This window comes from Chrysemys picta, chromosome 1 (genome assembly GCF_011386835.1).
Source record: "Chrysemys picta bellii isolate R12L10 chromosome 1, ASM1138683v2, whole genome shotgun sequence".
Classification (NCBI taxonomy): domain Eukaryota; kingdom Metazoa; phylum Chordata; order Testudines; family Emydidae; genus Chrysemys; species Chrysemys picta.
In genome coordinates, this window is record NC_088791.1 from 295,291,315 (window position 1) to 295,311,516 (window position 20,202).

A 20,202-nucleotide genomic window follows, 5' to 3' on the forward strand; every position below is an offset into this window, starting at 1 on the left:
AAGTGTGTTAAGCTGGAATGTATTGCAATATTATGGTTTTATGAAAACTCTAGTGAAAAGATATAATTATGTTTGGTCACGGGCTTCAACAATTTTCTTCAATTGGGTCACAGGGAAAAAAGTTTGAAAATCACTGGCCTAAACTACAAGTTCTGCATGGGCATCAATGACAGGAGTCTTTAAAGAAAAGGCAAAAGCACCAAGGTTCAGGATTTATGCTACAAGGGCGGACAAGTCCCAAATTCAGCTAAAAAGGCTGATTACATTTCACTACTATCAGCAGACGTGACGGGGACTCCAGTACCCTGATGCCCACAAAGGACAGAGATCACGCGTGTGGGAGGCAATGAGAAGCCCACAACAGGGATCCCGTCTGTAAAGCATCAACCACAGAAGATGGTAATCATGGTAGGATGGCAGGTGTAGCTGGCAGTTCAAGTGTAGCAGACTCGCTGGCTGATCGGTGCCCTGACCCACAGCTCTCCCCCTGCTTCTCCTCACAAATCAACTCCTCCCCGCCCCACACACACCCCATACCCATCTCAGCGCCAGGGCAGAGACACCCCCACAGCCTAGGGCCGATCCGCTCCCGCCTACATCACGATCCCCCCTCCCCCATCGTCTGGTACAACCCGCACCCCCGACCAGCTACTCTCCCACTCCCTCCCCGCCGGGAGTCACCTACCATCGCCCTTCGGCCGCGCTGCCCTCACAAGTCACAGCCCCTCAGCCCAGCGCTTCCTCCGCCGGCCCCACCGTGACCCCCGGCCTCTGCAGCCGCTCTGCCCGGGCCGCGGGGCGCAGGATGGCAGCGCGGGTGGGGAGGCTCTGCCAGCACCGAGCCCCCCCGCCCCCGCACGGGGATGCGGGGCCCCCCCGGCCTGCTCCTCGCGGCGGTGGGAGAAGGGCCTGTTCCCCGCTCCGCCCCTCCCCCGGCCGCCCAGGCCCGGTTTCCCCGCCGGGGCGCCACACTCACCTGCTCCTTCCGCTGCCTGGCCGGTCCCCGCCGCCTCCTCCGCCGCCGCCCGGGGCGGAGAGGGTGGGAGGGGGCGAGGGGGGAGTCCGTCCTCCCGGACCTGAGCGCGGAGCCACACGGGGAGGAAGACAAGGAGCGCGGCCCGCTCCGGCAACCGAACGGCGCTGCCCAAGCACAGGGGCTGCCGGGAAAGCAGCGCAACCAACCGGCCGGCCCCAGCGCCGCCGCCGCTGCCGCCGTCGGGAGGAGGAGCCTTGGCTCACCGGAAACCGCCTTGCCGCCATGACCGCGCGTAGCAACGCAACTTCCGGCCGCGCAGGGCAACGAGACGTCGGGCCTGAAATGGGTGAGGGTGGGGCCTAGTCAGGGAAAAAGAAGGGGGAGGGGCCTGGTCAGGGGAGGAGAAGGGGGAGGAGCCTAGTCAGGGAAAAAGAAGGGGGAGGGGCCTGAAATGACGGAGGGGAGGGGCCTGGTCAGGAGAAGAGAAGTAGCGTTGCCATCTCTCTACTTGCTTAGAGTTACCATAGGTCTGGTTTTTCCCGGCCATGTCCAGATTTTTGGTAATCAAACCCCCGTCCCGGGGGAATTGCCAAAAAGCCAAACATGTCTGGGAAAAATACCGCCGGCCGGGCACTTCCCTTCCCACGGCTGCTGTGCTCCCTACCTTGACTCTTCTGCTCTGTTTAAAGCCGAGCTGCCCGAGAGCTACCGGCTTTGGGCAGCCCCCATGCCTCCGGACCCTGAGCCGTCAGCCGGGCACTTCCCCTCCCGGGCTCTGCGGGCGCAGGGTCCGGAGGCATGGGGGCTGCCCGAAGCCGGTAGCGCTCGGGCAGCCCGGCTCTTAAACAGAGCCAAAGAGGAGCAGAGCCTCCAGCCGCGGCGGCTCTGCTCCTCCTCGAATCTTCTGCTCTGTTTAAGAGCCAGGCTGCCCGAGCGCTACCGGCTTCGGGCAGCCCCCATGCCTCCGGACCCTGCGCCGCCGGAGCCCGGGAGGGGAAGTGCCCGGCTGGGGGCACAGGGTCTGGAGGCACGGGGGCTACCCGAAGCCAGTAGCGCTCGGGCAGCCCGGCTCTTAAACAGAGCTGAAGAGTCGGGGAGGAGCAAAGCCGCCATTTTCCCGGACATGTTCGGCTTTTTGGCAATTCCCCCCGGACTGGGGTTTGACTGCCGAAAAGCCGGACATGTCCGGGAAAAAGAGGACGTATGGTAACCCTAGGAATGCGGGGCGCTCAGGGGAGGGAGCGGAGTTAGGGCGGGGACTTTGGGGAAGGGGCGGAGTTGGGGCGAGGCCGGGGTGGGAAAGGGGCGGGACCAGGGCCCCATGGAGTGTCCTCTTTTTTTATTTTTTAAATATGGTAACCTATAGTTGCTAGTATCAGGACCTCCAAGGCCTCACCCTGACCCGCCTCTTCCACCCAAGGCTCCACCCCTGCTCCGCTTTTTCCCTTGAGGTTCTGTCCCCTTTGCCACCTGTTCCCCCAGGCTTTGCCCCTCCTCTGTCTCTTCTCCCTAAAGTCTCGCCCTCATCACTCACTCCTTTGTCTCCCTTCTCCCTATCGCTCACTGGATCATCTCCACCTCTCTCCCCCACCAGCTGGGCACCCTTTGTGCTGAAGCTGGGGCGGGAGCTGCTGCAGCCTGACAAGGTGCCTGCCTGTAGGTATGAGGCAGCCCTGGCTAAGCAGGGACTGACGAGGGTTAATCACACGGTACCTCCCCCACCCCGCGGTAAGCAGACTTTTGGTGTCCAGTCAGTATGTCTAACTGCACACTGCCAGTTCCCCTTTTCAACTGGACTTTCCGTAGGCATATCTCTTCAGTCTATTCAGATGCTGGACTGATTGGGGATATTGGACATTTGAGCTGTGTTGCATAATAGTGAGAGGTTAGCTCAGTTATATAGTGTTGTTCCCACTTCCATGGCGAGGCACCTCAACGGTGACTGCCACCATCTTGGCCGAAACATGAGGGATTAAACCAGGGACTTCTAGTGCTAAAAACTTAAGTGGCTACATCATGGCTACAGAGCCAGGGCTCTCTAGCTGGGGTTGTAAGACATTCATACCCTCTGTGGATCTGGCACAGGGAGGTACCTGTAACATGTTCATCAGTGGGTTGCACAAGCACTTCAGGTACAAATATTACAATTTGTTTTAAAAGTTGCTTTTCACCATTGTTGGTGTGAGTAAACTGGATTATTCAAAAGTTCTCCGAAAGCAAACACTAAAGGAGTACTAAAACGAACAACATGTATTTGTTTGAATATTATTGGGCTTGGGAGGTTGCATTTGCACAGTTGTAGTTTATCTGTCACTATCCTTCTCATTCTACAGATGGCTACATTTAAGCCAAAATGTGAAGCAATTTAATATAGGTCAAGGTGAAAGGTAGTAAATGAAACACCTACCTGTTGCCCCTAAACAAATAATAATTATAATAAAGCAGTAAGTAATTCCTTTTATTTGAGTGAACTAAAAAAAGCAGACTTAAATGAACGACACTGCCCATCAGGTCATCTAAATTACCAGTTAAAGCAATGAAATGACAAAATATAGCACATTAAATATTGTTGATAACATGTAAAGCTATTGTTTTGACACCAATAAGTGCTTCAATACAAGTGGGTTTAATTAGATTTGTAGGAAGCAAAAATCCATGTGTTCCTCTGTCCCGAAGTTCAAAGGTAAAAGAATACTTAATGCCAAGATCATAAGCCCAGTCATCTGAACCTCCAGGAGCTAAATCTGTAGGAGAAAGAAAAGGAAACAGATTATTATTTGCAACCTTGGCCTCAGTCTTACACACTGCCTTGTGGTAGAGATGATACTCTGTCATACTGAGTATAGTACTAAAAATGATACTTACAGATAGTTTGTGCACCAGGGCCAGACTCATACATTTTCTGAGTTGTTTTTCTAATAGCATGAACTACTTTATTTGCCACAGATAGCTGAAATCAATAAAATATTAATTAACTTTTATAATTTAGTAAAAGTGTTTCACACTGACTCTGTTAGGGCATTGTAACCATTCACTAGGGGTACAATAAAGAGAGAGGACCTGTTTACAACATGGTTGTCCCCAGACTGGCTGCATTGCAGTTTTTAATGTGAATATGTGGTTGGCTTTAGAATGCTTACAAGATGTGGCTAGACATGGTTAGGTTATGTCCATGGTACAAATAGCATCTATGCTGCAACTGGACAGCAAACTTATCACCAAATCCATTCTGTGTAGCTATCCTGTATTTTCCATTTCCTGTCAAATATTTAAGTAAGTAACCGTTAAGTATTTTAAGTTAAAGTTAGTGTTGAAGCATACAAAAAAGGATTTGATAATACACTACTCTTGAACAACTGATTAGAATGAACTATTCTGTAATTAGTTTACAGGATGTTACATCTCTGCTTCACAGGGAAAGAAGTGACAAATCTATATTTTCTTTATCTTCTTTCACAAATACATTAGCAAGGATAAAAAATAAATTTAAAAGGGATATAAACCCTCAACTTTCAAGCCATAAGATGATCACTAATTGAGGAGGCTTGGTAAAAAAAACATTCCCCTGGGGAAAAAGAACAGGAGTACTTGTGGCACCTTAGAGACTAACAAATTTATTCCCCTGGGGGAAAGTTATTTCATGTCGGCTACAGGATTGTTTCCTCCTTCCTGTGAAGGCTGGCACTGGTCACTGCTAGAAACAGCATACGGGACTGGATAGAGATCTGGTCTGATCAAATATGACAGTGTCTGTGTTCCTATTCTATCACTGTACAAAGCCCATTAATTTAAAAAAAGAAAAGAAAACTTCCATTAAAGAGATAGTAACAGCTACTTTTCAAAATCTTCCTTAAAGACCTTGGATCTGTGTGGGGAAAGAACGGGAGGGAATGGAAAGGTTGGAGGCAACATGAAGGAGCAATCCCAAATACCCATCACCTGTTGGTGCTGCTTGACCCCATGCCGGGGATGCTGTGGCATAAAGAATGTCATGAGACTGCCCAGAGAGGTTGTGGAAGCTCCTTCTCTGGAGTTTTTCAAAAGGAGGCTGGTTAACAATGTTACCTCCAATTTTTTACATCCATGTGCGGAATGATTTTGTTATGTGTACCAATATGGAGGTGATGCGTGGCAGGAGTGGGGCTGAGGGGTTCGGAGTGTGGTCGGGGGCTCGGGGCTAGGGCAGAGGATTGAGGTACGGGGGGATGAGGGCTCTGGCCGTGAGTGAGGCGCCTCTCCCCAGCTGCAGCAGCTGTGGTGGCGCCAGGGCCGGGGTGCCTCTCCCCAAGCACGGCAGCTCTGGCAGGGCCAGGTCTGGAGGAGAGGTGCCTGTGCCGCGCAGCTTAGAGGGAACTTAGCTGGATAGCCATCTGTCTTGGATGGTTTAGACCAGTGGTTCTCAAAGCTCTTCAGCAACTCAACTAGCCTAATTGGTCTGCATATATTGGCTAACTCCAACCTAGCCTGGATCTCTTTTCCTAATCTAGATAAACCTGAAGGCTTGGGGGCTAACCAGTGGAGGAAAAAGAACAACAGTGTTCTTCACTTCCCAGCTTTCCCTGTTTATCCTGTTGATTAATAGAATGGGAGCTGATCCTACACAACTCCTAGGCTCTGCAGGAGAGAGGAGCCCTGATCGTGAGGATCTCCAGAACTTCACAGGACTTGGACTTCTTTTATACAGGCCTTAGGAGACCATTAGCCCCAGGACCCCTGACTAGCGGACAACTTCATGACCTGCAGAATCAAAGAGGTATTCTGCTTCAGGGTCTATAAAAAAGGGCTTCTCTCCATCAGACCATTAGGACCATTTAAACATTATTTCCCATAGAAAAAGATTTACTTAAGGTGCAGTAAAGCTGCAGGCACCTATCAGTGTTATGGGTGCACACCATTCAAGAGCAATAGAGTTAAAAAAAAGTTACAGACTCAGTAGGTTCAGATATAGGGGAAAACTTACAAGAAACCTGTACTTGAATGTATTGAAATGCCGTACTAAGGTACTCAAGTTACCTTTACTTTGCTCCCTTAGCGATGCCTTGAAAATATCAGAAAGTCAGGCTACCTTAGCCATCCAGAATAAATACTTTCATCTTATCAGTGTCCTCCAAAACTAGAATACTTTCTTGTAATCATATAGTGGTGGTGCCAACAACCAGCTTCCTTATGCTCTTATCCATCGAAAAATCAATTTTCTCAAATCTTGAACAGACTCAAAGCCTACTGAAGGCAGTCATTCACACTTCTCATTAAATGTCCATTCCTGCAAGGTGATGAAAGTGGGAGATATAGATGAAACTTAATAAGTGGTAACACTTACCAGTTCATCATGGTCTTTACTTCTATTCGTAGTGTAGGAATATGGAAACAGTACCATCTGTGAGTAAGAGTGCATAGTTATATATGCCTTAATGTGATCTTTATGCTTTTGGAGAAAATTAGCCACAGCTTTCACTTCTGGTTCAGACTCAGGATAGGGTCCACAGTATATTTCATGACAATCATTATGAGAGGCACCTTTACCTGTAATAAAATAGAGGAGATAATGTCACCTGTTGAGTTCTTATAATATACAATGAATTGTCTCATGGCTCAGTGATAATATAAAGCATTAGGTTGCTATACAGATGAGCATAGAAACTTGGACATCTTGGATGCATCATTACTGCATGTATCATTATTGCACCGCTTAAGCATCTGGGCCTGATTCTCCACTACCTTGCCTTACGTTAAAAAAATTGTAGAGGATACAGAAAAGGGCCACAAAAATTATTTGAGGGCTGGAGAAAATGCTTTACATTCAGAGACCTAAAGAGCATAATATGTTTAGCTGATCAAAAAGAAGTTTGAGAGGTGACTTGATTACAGTGTATAAGTACCTTTGTGGGGAGAAAACATTGATACCAAGGGATCTAGCAGAGAAGGACATAACAAGAACCAATGGCTGAAAGCTGAAGCTAGATAAATTCAAATTGGAAATAAGGCACAATATTTTAACAGTGAGGTTGATTAACCATTGGAACAAGCTACCAAGGGAAATGGTAGAATTGGAACAAACTCTGCACATGGACTGCCTGTTGGATTATAACCTTTTACATTGATTCCAGAAGGATTTTTACAAATCAGCAGCCTCACCATCTCTGTTATGAAACTGACCTAAGAACTTCATTCATATCTCTATGTAGACTGATCTTTTAACCATAGCAACTCTCTTTCTTTTTTCTTTTTCTTAATAAATCTTAGATTTAGTTAATATGGAGTGACTATAAGTGTGTATTTGGATGAGATCTGAAATATTCATTGACCTGATGAGCAATGTGTCCAGTCACTTGGCATTGGTAGAACTTTATATAATGGGAATAAGGTTTTTAGTAGTCCTCCCTATATTAGACTTGGCTGTCTGGGTGGGAGCCAAAGGCTGGATTGCTTAAAGGGGACTGTATTTTGGCTTCTTGGTAACCAGATAGCTGTTTGGTTAGTGGTTTGGTGAAATCTAATTACAGAATAAACCACCAGTTTTGGGGATTGTCTGCCCTATTCTTTGCAGTTTGCCCTGAATAAGCATTCTCAGTGAAGCCCCTCCAGGCACCACGGTCACAGCAGATCTACACTACAGACTTATGTAGGTATAATTACGTCATTCAGAAGTGTGAAAAATCCATACTCCTGAGTGATGTAGTTATACTGACCTTAAGCTCCCATGTAGACAACGCTATGTCAACAGGCGATCTTCTCCCTCTCGGGGAGGTGGATTAACTACACCAATGGGAGAGCTCTCTCCTGTCGGTGTAGGAGCGTCTTCACTTAAGTGCTACAGCGGCACAGCCCTCAGAGTTTCACAGCTAAATACAAGGTGGAACAAATTGCTTAGCTAAGTAGTTAACACATATTTCAAGGGACCATTCAAGGAGAAGTGGCCCATTAACACGTCTCCAGTCAGAGAAGGGAAAGGAAGGGACGGGGGAAAAAGGCAGCGGGGTCTGGAGGGGGTGGGACCGGAGGTGGAGGCATTGTTAGTAGGTTGTAGATTGTTGTAATAAACCATAAATCCAGTTGTCTCTAGTCAGTCCATGATTTCTAATGTCTAGCAAAATTATGTATTTAAGCTCCCTGGCTCATCTTTTGAAGATGATGGGCAGATTTCCTTTGAGAATGAGGATTGAGAGGTCACATATAGAGTGATTGTTTTGTAAAAAAGTGTTCACACACAGGCAATATGGTGTTTATGTCTTTTATCATTTTTCTGTGTGAGGGTTTCACTCATATAATTATTATTGGGCATTTAGTGCACTGGATGTGATACATCACATGTTGTGATAGGCATGTGTAGGACCCATGGATCTTAATAGGTGTGTTGTGGGGGTGTTGATCATCGTAGCAGTGGAGATATGTTGACAGGTTTTGCATATCTGGTTCTGCTTTAAGTTAGTGTGTTCTGGTCCATAATGCCAACTGAAGTCAGTTGTAGTTGTACCTGCTCAACACCTCTGAAAATGAAGCCCTTCCCTTAAAGGGTGATTCTACTCTGAAAAATACCTCTGATAAATTGAAATTGTTGGGTTCCACCTTTATTTTTTCATGGTGATTGTGTCAGATGTGTTCAGTTTAAGTAAAAAATATTTTAAAAAGAATTATAAGACTCAACCATCATCGAGAATGAAGAGTCTGCAGGCAAGATTATGTTGTGAGTTACACCTATACAATCCCATTACTTTCAATGGGTTTGCTAAGCTGTATATTATTGAAATGTAATAAGCAATTCTACTGAGGATGTCCAAGAAGGAATAGAATTCAGTTAGCTTTCTGATAGCTATATTGGCTCCACAAAATAGAAACTTACTTTAGTTACTGAAGTCATCTGATATGACTCAGTACACCCAGAAAGTAGGTTTGTTGCATATAAAGGTGCCTTTTTTGCCATGTGCTGGCCACTGCTTCCCGCAGCTCCCATTGGCCGGGAACGGCGAACCGCGGCCTCTGGTAGCTGCGGGCAGCCATGCAATGTAAACAAAATGTCTGGTGGCCTGCCAGCGGATTACCCTGATGGGCTGCGTATGGGCCGCAGGTTGCCCACCACTGCTCTAACCTCAGTGTGCCTGTTTCCTCACTTTTAAAATAGAGATGATGTTGGAATTGCTAAGCATTTTAAGTGCTTTGAAAATTAAATGTGATATATAAATCCCTGCTGTAATTAATATTCACAGCATATACATTTCCTATTAAACTTCCTGATTTCTCCAAGTTCTGTATTGATTAAGTATTTTACATTTGATATTACTCTTAAATCTTATATGGTCCCCATCACCATAGTATCTTAGCATCTCACAACTTTAATGAATTTATCCTCACAACACTCGGTAGGGAAGTTTCTTTATTCCCATTTTACTGATGGGAAAACAGGCACAAAGAGCTTAAGTGTCTTGCTGATAACCACACAGAAAGTATGTGGCAAAACTGGGAATTGTTCTCTGGTCTCCTGACCTTCTTATAAACATTTTGATTAAGTTAATTACTAAGGTACATTATCTTTATATCAGAAACAACTCTATGACGAGGTAAATAAAAATATTTTCAAAATGAAGAACTTTGAAGGTTAAAACTGAAATGTCTGTAATAAAATATAAAGAAAATTGCTTGTACCACACCAGCCTGCATCAAAATTCCTGTTCATGTCGGTACCAATGCACCTGTTGTTGCCGTGCCTTGAGCGGCTCTTCCTCCACAACCGATTCTGTGGACAGAGACACAAAAATGTGGGTTTACATAAAAGTTTAGAAAAATGCTTATCACGATTTCATTTGCTAGTGAAAATGCAACTTTTACATTTCTAGATGTCGAGGGTAGAAACCTCCAATGAGGGGGGGCAAAACAGGAGATTTAGGGAGCCTATAAAACAATAAGCTAAGTATCTGCACAGAATCATAGAAGTATAGGACTGGAAGGGATCTTGAGAGGTCAGTTAATCCAGTCCCTGTACTCAAGTTAGGACTACGTAATAACTAAACCAGGGGTCGGCAACCTTTCAGCAGTGGTGTGCCGAATCTTCATTTATACACTCTAATTTAAGGCTTCGTGTGCCGGTAATACATTTTAACGCTTTTTAGAAGGTCTCTCTATAAGTCTATAATATATAACCAAACTACTGTTATATGTAAAGGGTGGCCTGCTGGGACTCCAGGCCCGAAAGCAGGATGAGCAAGGGCTGGAAACCAAGATTGGCAGCTGAGGTGAGTGGAGTAGGTGGCTGGTAGGCCTGAGCAGGGCTGGAGGCCTGGACCCTGTCTGCAAGAGAGCCTCCAACCGGAAGCAAGGTGAGTGGAGCTGTGCGGTAGAGACCCCTGCTGGCGAGGGGCCAGCAGCCAGAACCAGAGCAGCGACTGGTTCGGCCTGCCGCCACTCTGGGGTTTCTGCCCCCAGCTCCTGCCAGCTGAGGTCTCAGCCCACTGCCAGCCTGGGGTTCCTTCACCCAGGCCGGCAGCGGGTGCTGATTGGGACTTGCAGGGACCCGGCTAGCAGGAGCCAGCAGCGGGAACTCCAGAGCGGGACGGGCTGAGTGGCTCAGCCCGACCCCCGCTCTGGGGTTTTGGCTGCAGACTCCTGCCAGCTGGGATCTCAGCCCGCTGCCAGCCTGGGGGAAGGAACCCCAGGCTAGCAGCCGGTGCTGAGTTGGACCCGCGGTGCGACCCCAACTGGCAGGAGCCGTCAGCGGGAACTCCAGAATGGGGCGGGCTGAGCTCAGCCCGCCGCGGCTCTGGGGTTTTCACCGGCAGCTCCTGCCAGCCGGGGTCTCAGTCCGCTGCCAGCCTGGGGTTCCTTCCCCCCAGGCCAGCAGCAGGTGCTGAGCTGGACCCGCGGCGCAACCCCAGCTGGCAGGAGCCGGCAGCAGGAACTCCAGAGCGGGGCGGTCTGAGCAGCTCAGCCCATGCCGCATGCCAGGAAAAATCGGCTCGCGTGCCAACTTTGGCATGCGTGCCGTAGGTTGCCGACCCCTGAACTAGACCATTCCTGACAAGTGTTTGTCTAACTTGTTCTTAAAACCCTCCAATAATGGAAATTCCACAACCTCCCTAGGCAATTTGTTTGGTGTTTAACTACCATGACAGTTAGGAAGATTTTCCTAATGTCCAATCTAAACCTCCCTTGCTGCAATTTAAACCCATTGCTTCTTGTCCTATCCTCTGAAATTAATGAAAACAATTTTTCACCCTCCTCCTTGTAACAACTTTTTATGTACTTGAAAACTGTTATCACGTCCCCTCTCAGTCTTCTCTTCTCCAGACTAAACAAACCCAATTTTTTTCAATCTTTCCCTCATAGGTCACATTTTCTAGACCTTAAATCATTTTTGTTGCTCTTCTCTGGACTTTCTCCAGTTTGTCCACATCTTTCCTGAAATATGGCACCTAGATCTGGACACAATAGTCCAGCTGAGGTCTTATCAGCACAGAATAGAGCGGAAGAAAGCAAGTCGTGTCTTGCTTTCAACACTCCTGCTAATACATCCCAGAATGCTATTCACTTTTTTTGCAACTGTGTTAAACTGTTGACTCATATTAAGCTTGTGATCCACTGTGACCCTCAGATCCATTTCCGCAGTACTCCTTCCAAGATAGTCATTTCTCATTTTATATGTGTGCCATTGATTGTTCCTTCCTAAATGGAGTACTTGGCATTTGTACTTACTGAATTTCATCCTATTTACTTCAGACCATTTCTCCAGTTTGTCCAGATCATTTTGAATTTTAATGCTATCCTCCAAAGCACTTGCAACCCCTCCCAACTTCACATTGTCCACAAACTTTATAAGTGTACTCTCTATGCCATTTCTAAATCATTTATAAAACTACTGAGCAGAACCGAACCCAGGACTGATATTTTTGGGACCTCACTCAATATGCCCTTCCAGCTTGACTGTGAATCACTGATAACTACTCTCTGGAAATGGATTTCCAACCATTTATTCATTCACTTTATAGTAGCTCCATCTAGGTTGTATTTCCCTAGTTTGTTTATGAGAAGGTCATGCAAAATGGTATCAAAAGTCTTACTAAAGTCAAGATATACCACATCTACCTCTTCCACCTTATCCACAAGGCTTATTACCCTGTCAAAGAAAGCTATTAGGTTGGTCTGACACAATTTGTTCTTGACAGACATGTTGACTTACTTGTCACCTTATTATCTTCTAGGTGTTTGCAAATTGATTGCTTGATTATTTGCTCAGTTATCTTTCCAGGTACTGAAATTAAGTAATGCTAAACATGCTAGGTAACAAGACGAAAAGTTGTACAGTACAACGCCTGGTTGTGTCTGGTATAATTATTCTGATTTGACTAGAACTTGGACAACGCAAATAGGGGAGGACTCAAAAGATTTGTACAGACACCCAATTTGACAACTGCAATTCAAAACCACATTTGATCTTAATGAAATATTTTGTTAAAAGACTTCTGAGGAGGGTAATTAAGAGAATTTCGAAAGATGCTGCTTAAAATAAAGATTGTACAATTTTTGCATACAAAAAGGGAAATTGTGACGTTCTTACTCAGTATCTATTCAGTCAAACTCTCATTGAGGTCCATGGGAGTTTGCCCACATAATGACAAAGTAAAAATTGAGTCAATATTTTAGAATGCGGTTCCATGACCCAAATTCTCCTGTTACCTTAATCTCACTCCACTGATTTCAATGGCACTGTGCATTATAAAAAGGAGGTGAACTACTGCTAATGATAGAATTTTCATACACCAAACTCTTTTGCATGCACAGATTGTAAAGTCTATGAATTGTGGATGCAACTGGCAGCCTGTAAAGACTGTGTATATAAAGTTGAACACAAATAGAGGCTGAATTGAGGCCCTTTTAAAAATATAGCCCAAAGTTTATAGAAATGGAGAAGATAGGTGTCATAAACATACAGCTAAGGGTAACATAAAATCCCTCCTTACCCTGTAAAGGGTTAATCCCTCCTTAACTGTAAAGGGTTAAGAAGCTCAGATAACCGGTTGGCACCTGACCAAAAGGACCAATAAGGGGAGAAGATACTTTCAAATCTGTGGGGGAAGGTTTTTGTTTTGTGTTCCTTTGTTCTCTATGGGTCAGCGAGGAACCAGAGCAGGGAAAATACATCTCCCTAAGCCATATCTGAACTAAGCATCCAATATTAGAGAAATAGTAAGTATTAGCAAGGAAATGCGTTAGATTATCTTTTGTTTTAGCTTGTGAATTTTTCCTGTGCTAAAAGGGAGGTTTATCCCTGTTTTTGTAACTTTAAAGTTTTGCCTAGAGGGTAAATCCTCTGTGATTTGAATCTGATTACCCTGTAAGTTATCTTCCATCCTGATTTTACAGAGGTGATTCTTTTATCTTTTTTAAAAAAATAAACTTTCAAGAACCTGATCGTTTTTCAGTGTCCTAAAGACCCAGGTGGATTGATCTGTGCTCACTTTGTAACCAATTGGTTAGGATATTATTCTCAAGCCTCCCCAGGAAAGGGTGTAGGGACTTGGGGGGATATTTTGGGGGAGGTAGGGCTCCAAGTGGCCCTCCATGAATGTTGTGTAAATCACTTGATGGTGGCAGCAATACCAAGGGCAAGGAAGGAATTTGTGCCTTGGGGAAGTTTTAAACCTAAGCTGGTAGAAATAAGCTTAGGGGGTTTTTCATGCAGGTCCCCACATCTGTACCCCAGAGTTCAGAGTGGGGAGGGAACCCTGACAACAGGTTTCTGCCTAAAACGTGAATCTGGAAACTAAGTAAAAGGATAAATTCATAAAGCAAATAAATCATTCAGCCTTTGGGAGTCTTGAACCTTCTTCTCATAGTGAGTAAGTAAAATACCTGATAAGAGGCTGGGATGTTGTCTGAGCTTACCTGTTGCTCATTCATTTACTTGAAACAACAAGTACTTGGAAAACTATGCTATCTGGCCTTAGACCGCAAAAGGAAAAGTGAGTTGTTCAGTCAGGCCTTTGTGCCCTTATGGTGGACTGTCATAGTATTGGCAGTCTTGCTGATGCAGCCTATCATAGTTATCACCCCACATCCGAAAGAATTAAAATCACAGGGTGGATGCTATGACACTCCTAAGCATTAGTTTGACCTGGGATCTGGAAAATGCCTGTGTTCTATGAGTTAAAATCACATATTTGCAGTAACTATTGTAGTCTATGAAGGGACAAAGAATAGAAAATTCCAAGTGCGAGTTCAGAGGTTTGGGCTCAAAACTGCCACATGGCACTTTGAAAAGTATGCCTTTAAATCTGTCCAGTATATCAGCCCTCACAGTACTTGTGAATAACATGCTGGAATGTTCCACCGTATGTCTAGAAACCTACGTACAGTCGTCCATGTGTATTCATAGCCATCTACATTCATCACAGGCATGATGTAGAAATCAAGATGCTGCAGAAGTCTTGTCATGGTCCGATCTTTCTCACGGAAGTGGGTTGTCTATAGAACATGAAAAGAACTTGTTCATAATGTTTATAATAATGTTTTCCTCACCATCCTTGAAAGGCTCCTGACAGTTCCTCAGTTGGCCCTATGTAAAATAATAATGTGATGGTGGTGGCATCAGTCCAGGCCCTGGAGGACAAATATCCCCATCACAGAAGTCACCACTACAATCAAAACCTTAGTTAGCACAGAGAGGCTTGGAATTTAATTAAAATGGAGATTCATCTGTCCGCTTACCCAACTGGGTGGTCTCTCTAGGCAAGGACTGAGGCATATTGGTGAAGAAGCTTGTACTTTTGCAGATAAACAGTGTAAGTCTCCAAAGTTGTCACAAGCACTAAAACTGCTTAATAATAGCATTTGAAATGGCTGTTGCAAGTATGCATTGTTTTGGTTTTTAAAAATAATTAAAAATGAAATACACCCTTGTGCAAAGGGCCACCACAAGACCTAGGCACTACCTATGTCCCACCTAAGACCTATTTTGAGGGCATAAGTGGGACTTAAGTGGCACCTATGCTTTTTACTTGTCTTCTGCATAAGGGTAAATTGTACCCTAATAGATTTAGCTGAGTTACTAAATATAAAGAGTTAAGTTTAATAGTATCTTTTTTCCCCCTTGTATGTCTTGCATTAGGCATGTCCTATTATTGTAACTTCCCCTGTCCTTTTTATTCCCTGGAAATTGTTTTTCTCTGATGTGAATATAAAGTGGCAGTCTTTATTATGCCTAAAAACGAGATTCAAAACATCATTAAGAAGAATGTTTATTGTAGCCAAGAAACTACTATGTGGAATGTGTGTGGCTATGTCTGTGACAATTTTAATAGAAGTGTTCCTTCATAAAGTGACATGGGAATAAAGCTTTGGATTGAATTTAAAATGCTCAGGTAAATTAGATGAAGGAGATAGGAAGGCAAACAGTTTACATTTTCTCTCAACTTATTAACTGCTTACAGATCTTACAGGTACATTTCAGAGGCATGACAGCAGCACAGCTGGTCATCATTTAGACCAACAGCAAGAGGTTAATTAGCATTAGCTCCTAAGGGAGTGTTTAAGGCTGGCCTTTTTCAAAGGGGCTTGCTGGAGTTAGGTGCCCAAATCCTATTGACTTTCAAAGAGATTTGGGCACCTAACTCCTATAGGCTCCTTTGAAATCTCCTATCTAAACTCCTTCACATACTGCAGCCAATTCTGGAGCCACATTGATTTCAGTGGAATTTTATGGGTGTAACTGAGGGCTGAAGTTAGACCCTTATGTTTAGTCTGATGCTTTTACTCTCTATATATCATTCAACTCCATGGTGGACAAACTGTTATTCTTCCTTCTAGTTGGGTAACTCTACGCTTGGACTTTACCACTCAAATGCACTCTTAGGCTATGTCTGCACTGTCAAGCTGGAGGTGTAAATTCCATCTGGAGGAGACATACCCATGCTAGCTCTGATCGAGCTAGTGCACAAAAAATAATGTAACTATAGCGGCAGGAGGGGCTGGCTGCCCTGAGTATGATACCATCTGAGATGTTAGGCACGTACTAGGGCAGTTATCCCTTCTGCCATTCGTACCACTCCTATTTTTAGCTTAGTCAGAGCTAGCATGGGTATTTCTCCTCCAGCTCAAAGTGTAGACATAGATTTAGTTTGAAATACAATAACCTGTGTTCTCCACTCCTGACCATCCCATAAATATGAAAGACTTGGCCTAACTTACTGCTGATGTGAAAAATTTACCCTTATAATAACTGCTATACAAACTGAGCTTTTTAATCTCTGTCTCATGCAGACACTTTATCCTTCAGTGCTGTGGCATTAAATTGAATAGGAAGTTGTTGAAATAGAGCACAATTTGCAAGAGAAGAAAAATAGGATCAAGGTATTTTGTTTCGTTTTAAATATTGTAATGAAATCTACTCACATGTCCTATGAACCACAGGCAAAAAGCAGGAGCAATCCATTCCCTTGCATGGATACCACAGTCAATCCATATGGCACTTTTTGGTGTTCTGTCTCTATTAGATGAAAGCTAATGAAAAAATATGACTTGTTTAAGGCTGTAAGAAAGTTGTGGATTTTTGTTTGTTTGTTTCAAGAGTGTATTAAAGTTGTGGTTTTGGTGCAATCAGCTTGTCCACACGGCACTAGGCAGACACTCCCCTGGCGGTCTAGTCTCAGGCTTCCCCTCAACCTGTTGCCTGATGAGGAAGGAAGACCCCCTCAGGGTACCCCGACAGGCGCAGCAGCCCCGGGTGCACACCCACACGTAAGCTCCAGCACCTTCTTCCAAGGCATGCAGACTTCCAAAGCAGGGCAGCAACCAAAAACACATGGTATATCCTATTTTGCTCTCAGAGGCAAGCATGGCACAAAGGCAGCTGGGCCAAATTTGCGTGTGTGTCGTTGCAATGTGGTGCACAGGGTCGCAACACCACTCAAATGTGCGGCAACTACGAAAAGATGCAGTTTCCACAAAAAAATTGCGTCCCACGATTTTTTTACAGCCTTATTTATGTTGAAATGGCACATGAGAATGGAAAGAGAACAGTAAACAAAAAGAAGAAAGAGAGACAAGAAAAGGAAGTGCGCTCTCTCTCTCTCTCTTGCATGGCGTTCTCAAGGAGACACTGGGCTGGACGCTGATCTCACTTACACTAGTTTTTGTGCCCAGTAACTCAGTTGACTTACTGTAGTGCAAAGGAGAGCAGTATTTGACCCACTACATATGCCAAAGTTCAGTGGCACCCTGTTTACTTTTGGGAAGGGAGGAGTGGAGCATTTACAAAAAGTAAAAAAAATAAAACACACATTTTTCTATCAAAATTTTTTTGATTGAGCTACTAGTACCATTTTTAAAAATTCTCTCTGACAAAAACCTACACCTGTATTTTAAATTACTACAGAAAAAGATTGCACATTAAATCATAACTGTACCTTCAATATATAAAGTGGCCGTTTCTCAAATGAGGATCCAATATATATTTTCTGGAGGAGATCATCATTCATCTCTGTTATTTCTTCCATCCAAGAATATATCTATAAAGATGGAGTGGATCAGTTAGCAAATATAGATTCAGTTTAAAAGTCTTCAGCCCCAACTCTGCTTTCCATGCACAGGAAATATTCCCACTGTAGTTAATGGGAGATTTCACATTTAGTGCAAGGAATGCATGGCTGTGCCTTCTTTTTAGAAAGGGAAGGAAGGATTTTTCCAAAATGCTTACATGATGTAGCTGCACAAGTTCCCACCTGCAATCAGTGGCTAATTATCCATAGCCAGCTTGTCTATCTCATACAATTTGAGTGACAAAAGAAGAAGAAGAAGGTGAGTGAGGTAGTATCTTTTATTGGACCAACTTCTGTTAGTAAGAGAGACAAGCTGTTGAGCTACACAGAGCTCTTCGTCCTCTCTGGGAAAGTTACCAAGAGTGTCACAGTTAAATACAAGTTCCAATAGATAGTTTAGCATAAGTATTTAGCATGTGTTTTTAGGGACCATTCAAGGTAAAGTGGTGTTGCCAGCACAGAGTGCCCGAGGCAAAGCAACAGCGGGTTCGTTGCCCGGTGTGCTTCGTGTCAATAAACACACCAGGGGGAGAAGCAAACAAAGTTTATTTGGGATCCCAAAGCGGTGCAAGGAGACAGGCACGTCTCAGATCAAGAACATTAACAGGAACAGTTTTTCTTCTTTTATACATTTTGCAGTTAAGCCTCACCCCCCTTTTCCTTTCCCCTCTAGCCCTCCCTTTCTCCCCCCCCCCTTCCTCCCTCTACCCCTCCCATCCCTGGTAATAGTTAAGTCATTCTTGGCAGCTATAAGCCTAGCTTGTTAGTAACTTCTTTAAACCGTTATCTTGTCCTTTTTCCCTTCAGCCAGAAACATGCAGGCCTCATTATTATTGCTTGAGCAGGGGGTTGCACACAGATAACTGGTTGCTTACATATTCCAATTGCACCTGGCTTTTGAGGTTGATTAGAGTTTAAACATGGAAGGATAGAGTTTGGTTCACTTAGGCCTAGTGCAGGAAGGCTTCATTGACACTTAGTGGCCTTCCACCCTCCCGAGTTACCTAGGGTGAGGCCTAGTGACATCAACAGTGGCCTGAAATAATACATTCAAGAGAGAAGATAGGTTTCTTTAAAAGCTGTCTGGGTAGGGGAGAAAAGGCAGAAAACACTTTTGGATAATTTTTTCAGAGCTTTTAAAGGCCATATTTAAAACCAAAGAATGAATGAAAAGCTCTGTACTGAACAAGGTATGGAAGCTTGGAAGAATGTCAACAGAATATTAATTAAAAAGATTTTTATGGAGAAATATTAATTAGACACGGAAAAAAGTTAAATGTTTTGGGCCTTTTGTTCAAAATTAGGTGTTTAGAGAAATACAGGCATATTTATGTATCTAATTTACATGCACACATCAAGTAATTGTATATGCAAATGGCTAGTTACACTTCTAACCATAGTAATTTGTGCATGCATTTTCATGTAGTTAAATGAAAATTGAAAAGTGGATACTTTCTGACAGCTATCTTGAATACGTTATATCACCAGATATAAAATCAGCTGGAGCAGAAATACTATGTTCTCAATTTTTTTTCCAGTTTGCTGATCCTTCATTTTTAGCTTAATTAGAAAACGTGTGTAAACTGTTAATAAAATTATTAATGCAGTAATCTATGATTTATTTGTTCTTTCCCAGCTACACCACAGAAACCCTAAACAAGACATTGCAAGACCAAATTAGGAAAGGAGCTAAAATACGATTATACTAGGATAAATTATCTAGGACCAAACCCTTTAGTTCAAACTGAATTTTTACTCAATTCATTACACCTGTAAGATAGACTTGTAAGATATTTTACAACAAATATAGTTTTTTAAGGTGTTCTCCTGTTTCTCCTCTATGATTTAGAAAAAAATATTAAATCATCCCTGACTGTACCTGGGGCCAGTAGAACTGAGTATTTATTAAAGTTGCCTGACACTTCCCATTATGAGACTATTTTCAATTGCTTATATTTTTGTCAAACTGTAAAAGTTTAGGCTGAAATTTTACATGCCAAATGTCAGCCACAGGCTGTTGGTTTTTTTTGTTTTTTTTAAACCCTGCCAAAATGGCTCAGCTGTTTCCCAAAAAGGCCCAAGGAAAATGTTGTTTTGCACATGTTAAAAAATTCTAGTTACCTTTTTAATATTTTTTTCTTTGTGTTCTAGCACCCCCATGCTTGGAACAGGGACTTGAAGTTTGGCAGGGGGTGACCTTTGTGTCAAGGATGTGCCTTTGGCCATCCCTGTAAAAATCCACCCAAATTTGGCCAAGTTATAAGCCTTTGAAAAATGACATTTTGCACATACTCAGTAGAGACTTCTCTGATTTTACCAGCTAAAATCTCTAATGATTCCAGCGTCACTGAACATGCTCGAGTTTCTCATAGCTCCTTGTGCTGAAAAAGTAGTATGTGATCAGGTACTTGAAGACTGTATGCTAATACATATCCACAAAGGGCCAAATTAAGAGTACACAGGAAATTAACTCTGGCGTTTCCTAACTTCTGAGTGCTTGACTTTGCAATCTTAATAATGTTTTTTTAACATATTTTTTTGTGTGGAATATACAGTATAACCTGCATAAGGGATTATCTTTATTAGGAGCCTAATTTAACACTCATTGAAGGCCAGTTTCACACAGATTAAAACAATTTTGATCCTGATCAGCTGGAAGGAAGAATTTAATCAGAAAAATGTGAACGGTAATTGGGAATCTTT

General features: G+C 43.8%; 2 protein-coding genes across 12 annotated transcripts in view; both read right to left on the minus strand.

Annotated features, from left to right (window-relative positions):
• Positions 1-1,275, minus strand: part of ZC3H13 (zinc finger CCCH-type containing 13) — a 57,228-nt gene extending 55,953 nt beyond the window's left edge. For 5 of the 11 annotated variants that reach the window (XM_065581225.1, XM_065581222.1, XM_065581221.1 and 2 more), the window contains exon 1: positions 977-1,275. In XM_065581225.1, coding sequence (XP_065437297.1) covers positions 977-1,260 — 284 coding nt within the window. In that variant the 5' untranslated portion in view covers positions 1,261-1,275. The remainder of the gene's footprint in view (positions 1-976) is intronic. The other 6 variants (XM_065581227.1, XM_065581224.1, XM_042842704.2 and 3 more) reach the window with 4 other exon arrangements.
• A 2,145-nt stretch (positions 1,276-3,420) lies between these two features.
• Positions 3,421-20,202, minus strand: part of CPB2 (carboxypeptidase B2) — a 31,425-nt gene continuing 14,643 nt past the window's right edge. Inside the window, exons 5-11 of the mRNA XM_024104436.3 lie at positions 17,368-17,469; positions 16,355-16,462; positions 14,318-14,428; positions 9,617-9,707; positions 6,297-6,499; positions 3,842-3,926; positions 3,421-3,720 (exon numbers count right to left, since the gene is read on the minus strand). Of these exons, the coding sequence (XP_023960204.2) occupies positions 3,536-3,720; positions 3,842-3,926; positions 6,297-6,499; positions 9,617-9,707; positions 14,318-14,428; positions 16,355-16,462; positions 17,368-17,469 (885 nt within the window). The 3' untranslated portion in view covers positions 3,421-3,535. The remainder of the gene's footprint in view (positions 3,721-3,841; positions 3,927-6,296; positions 6,500-9,616; positions 9,708-14,317; positions 14,429-16,354; positions 16,463-17,367; positions 17,470-20,202) is intronic.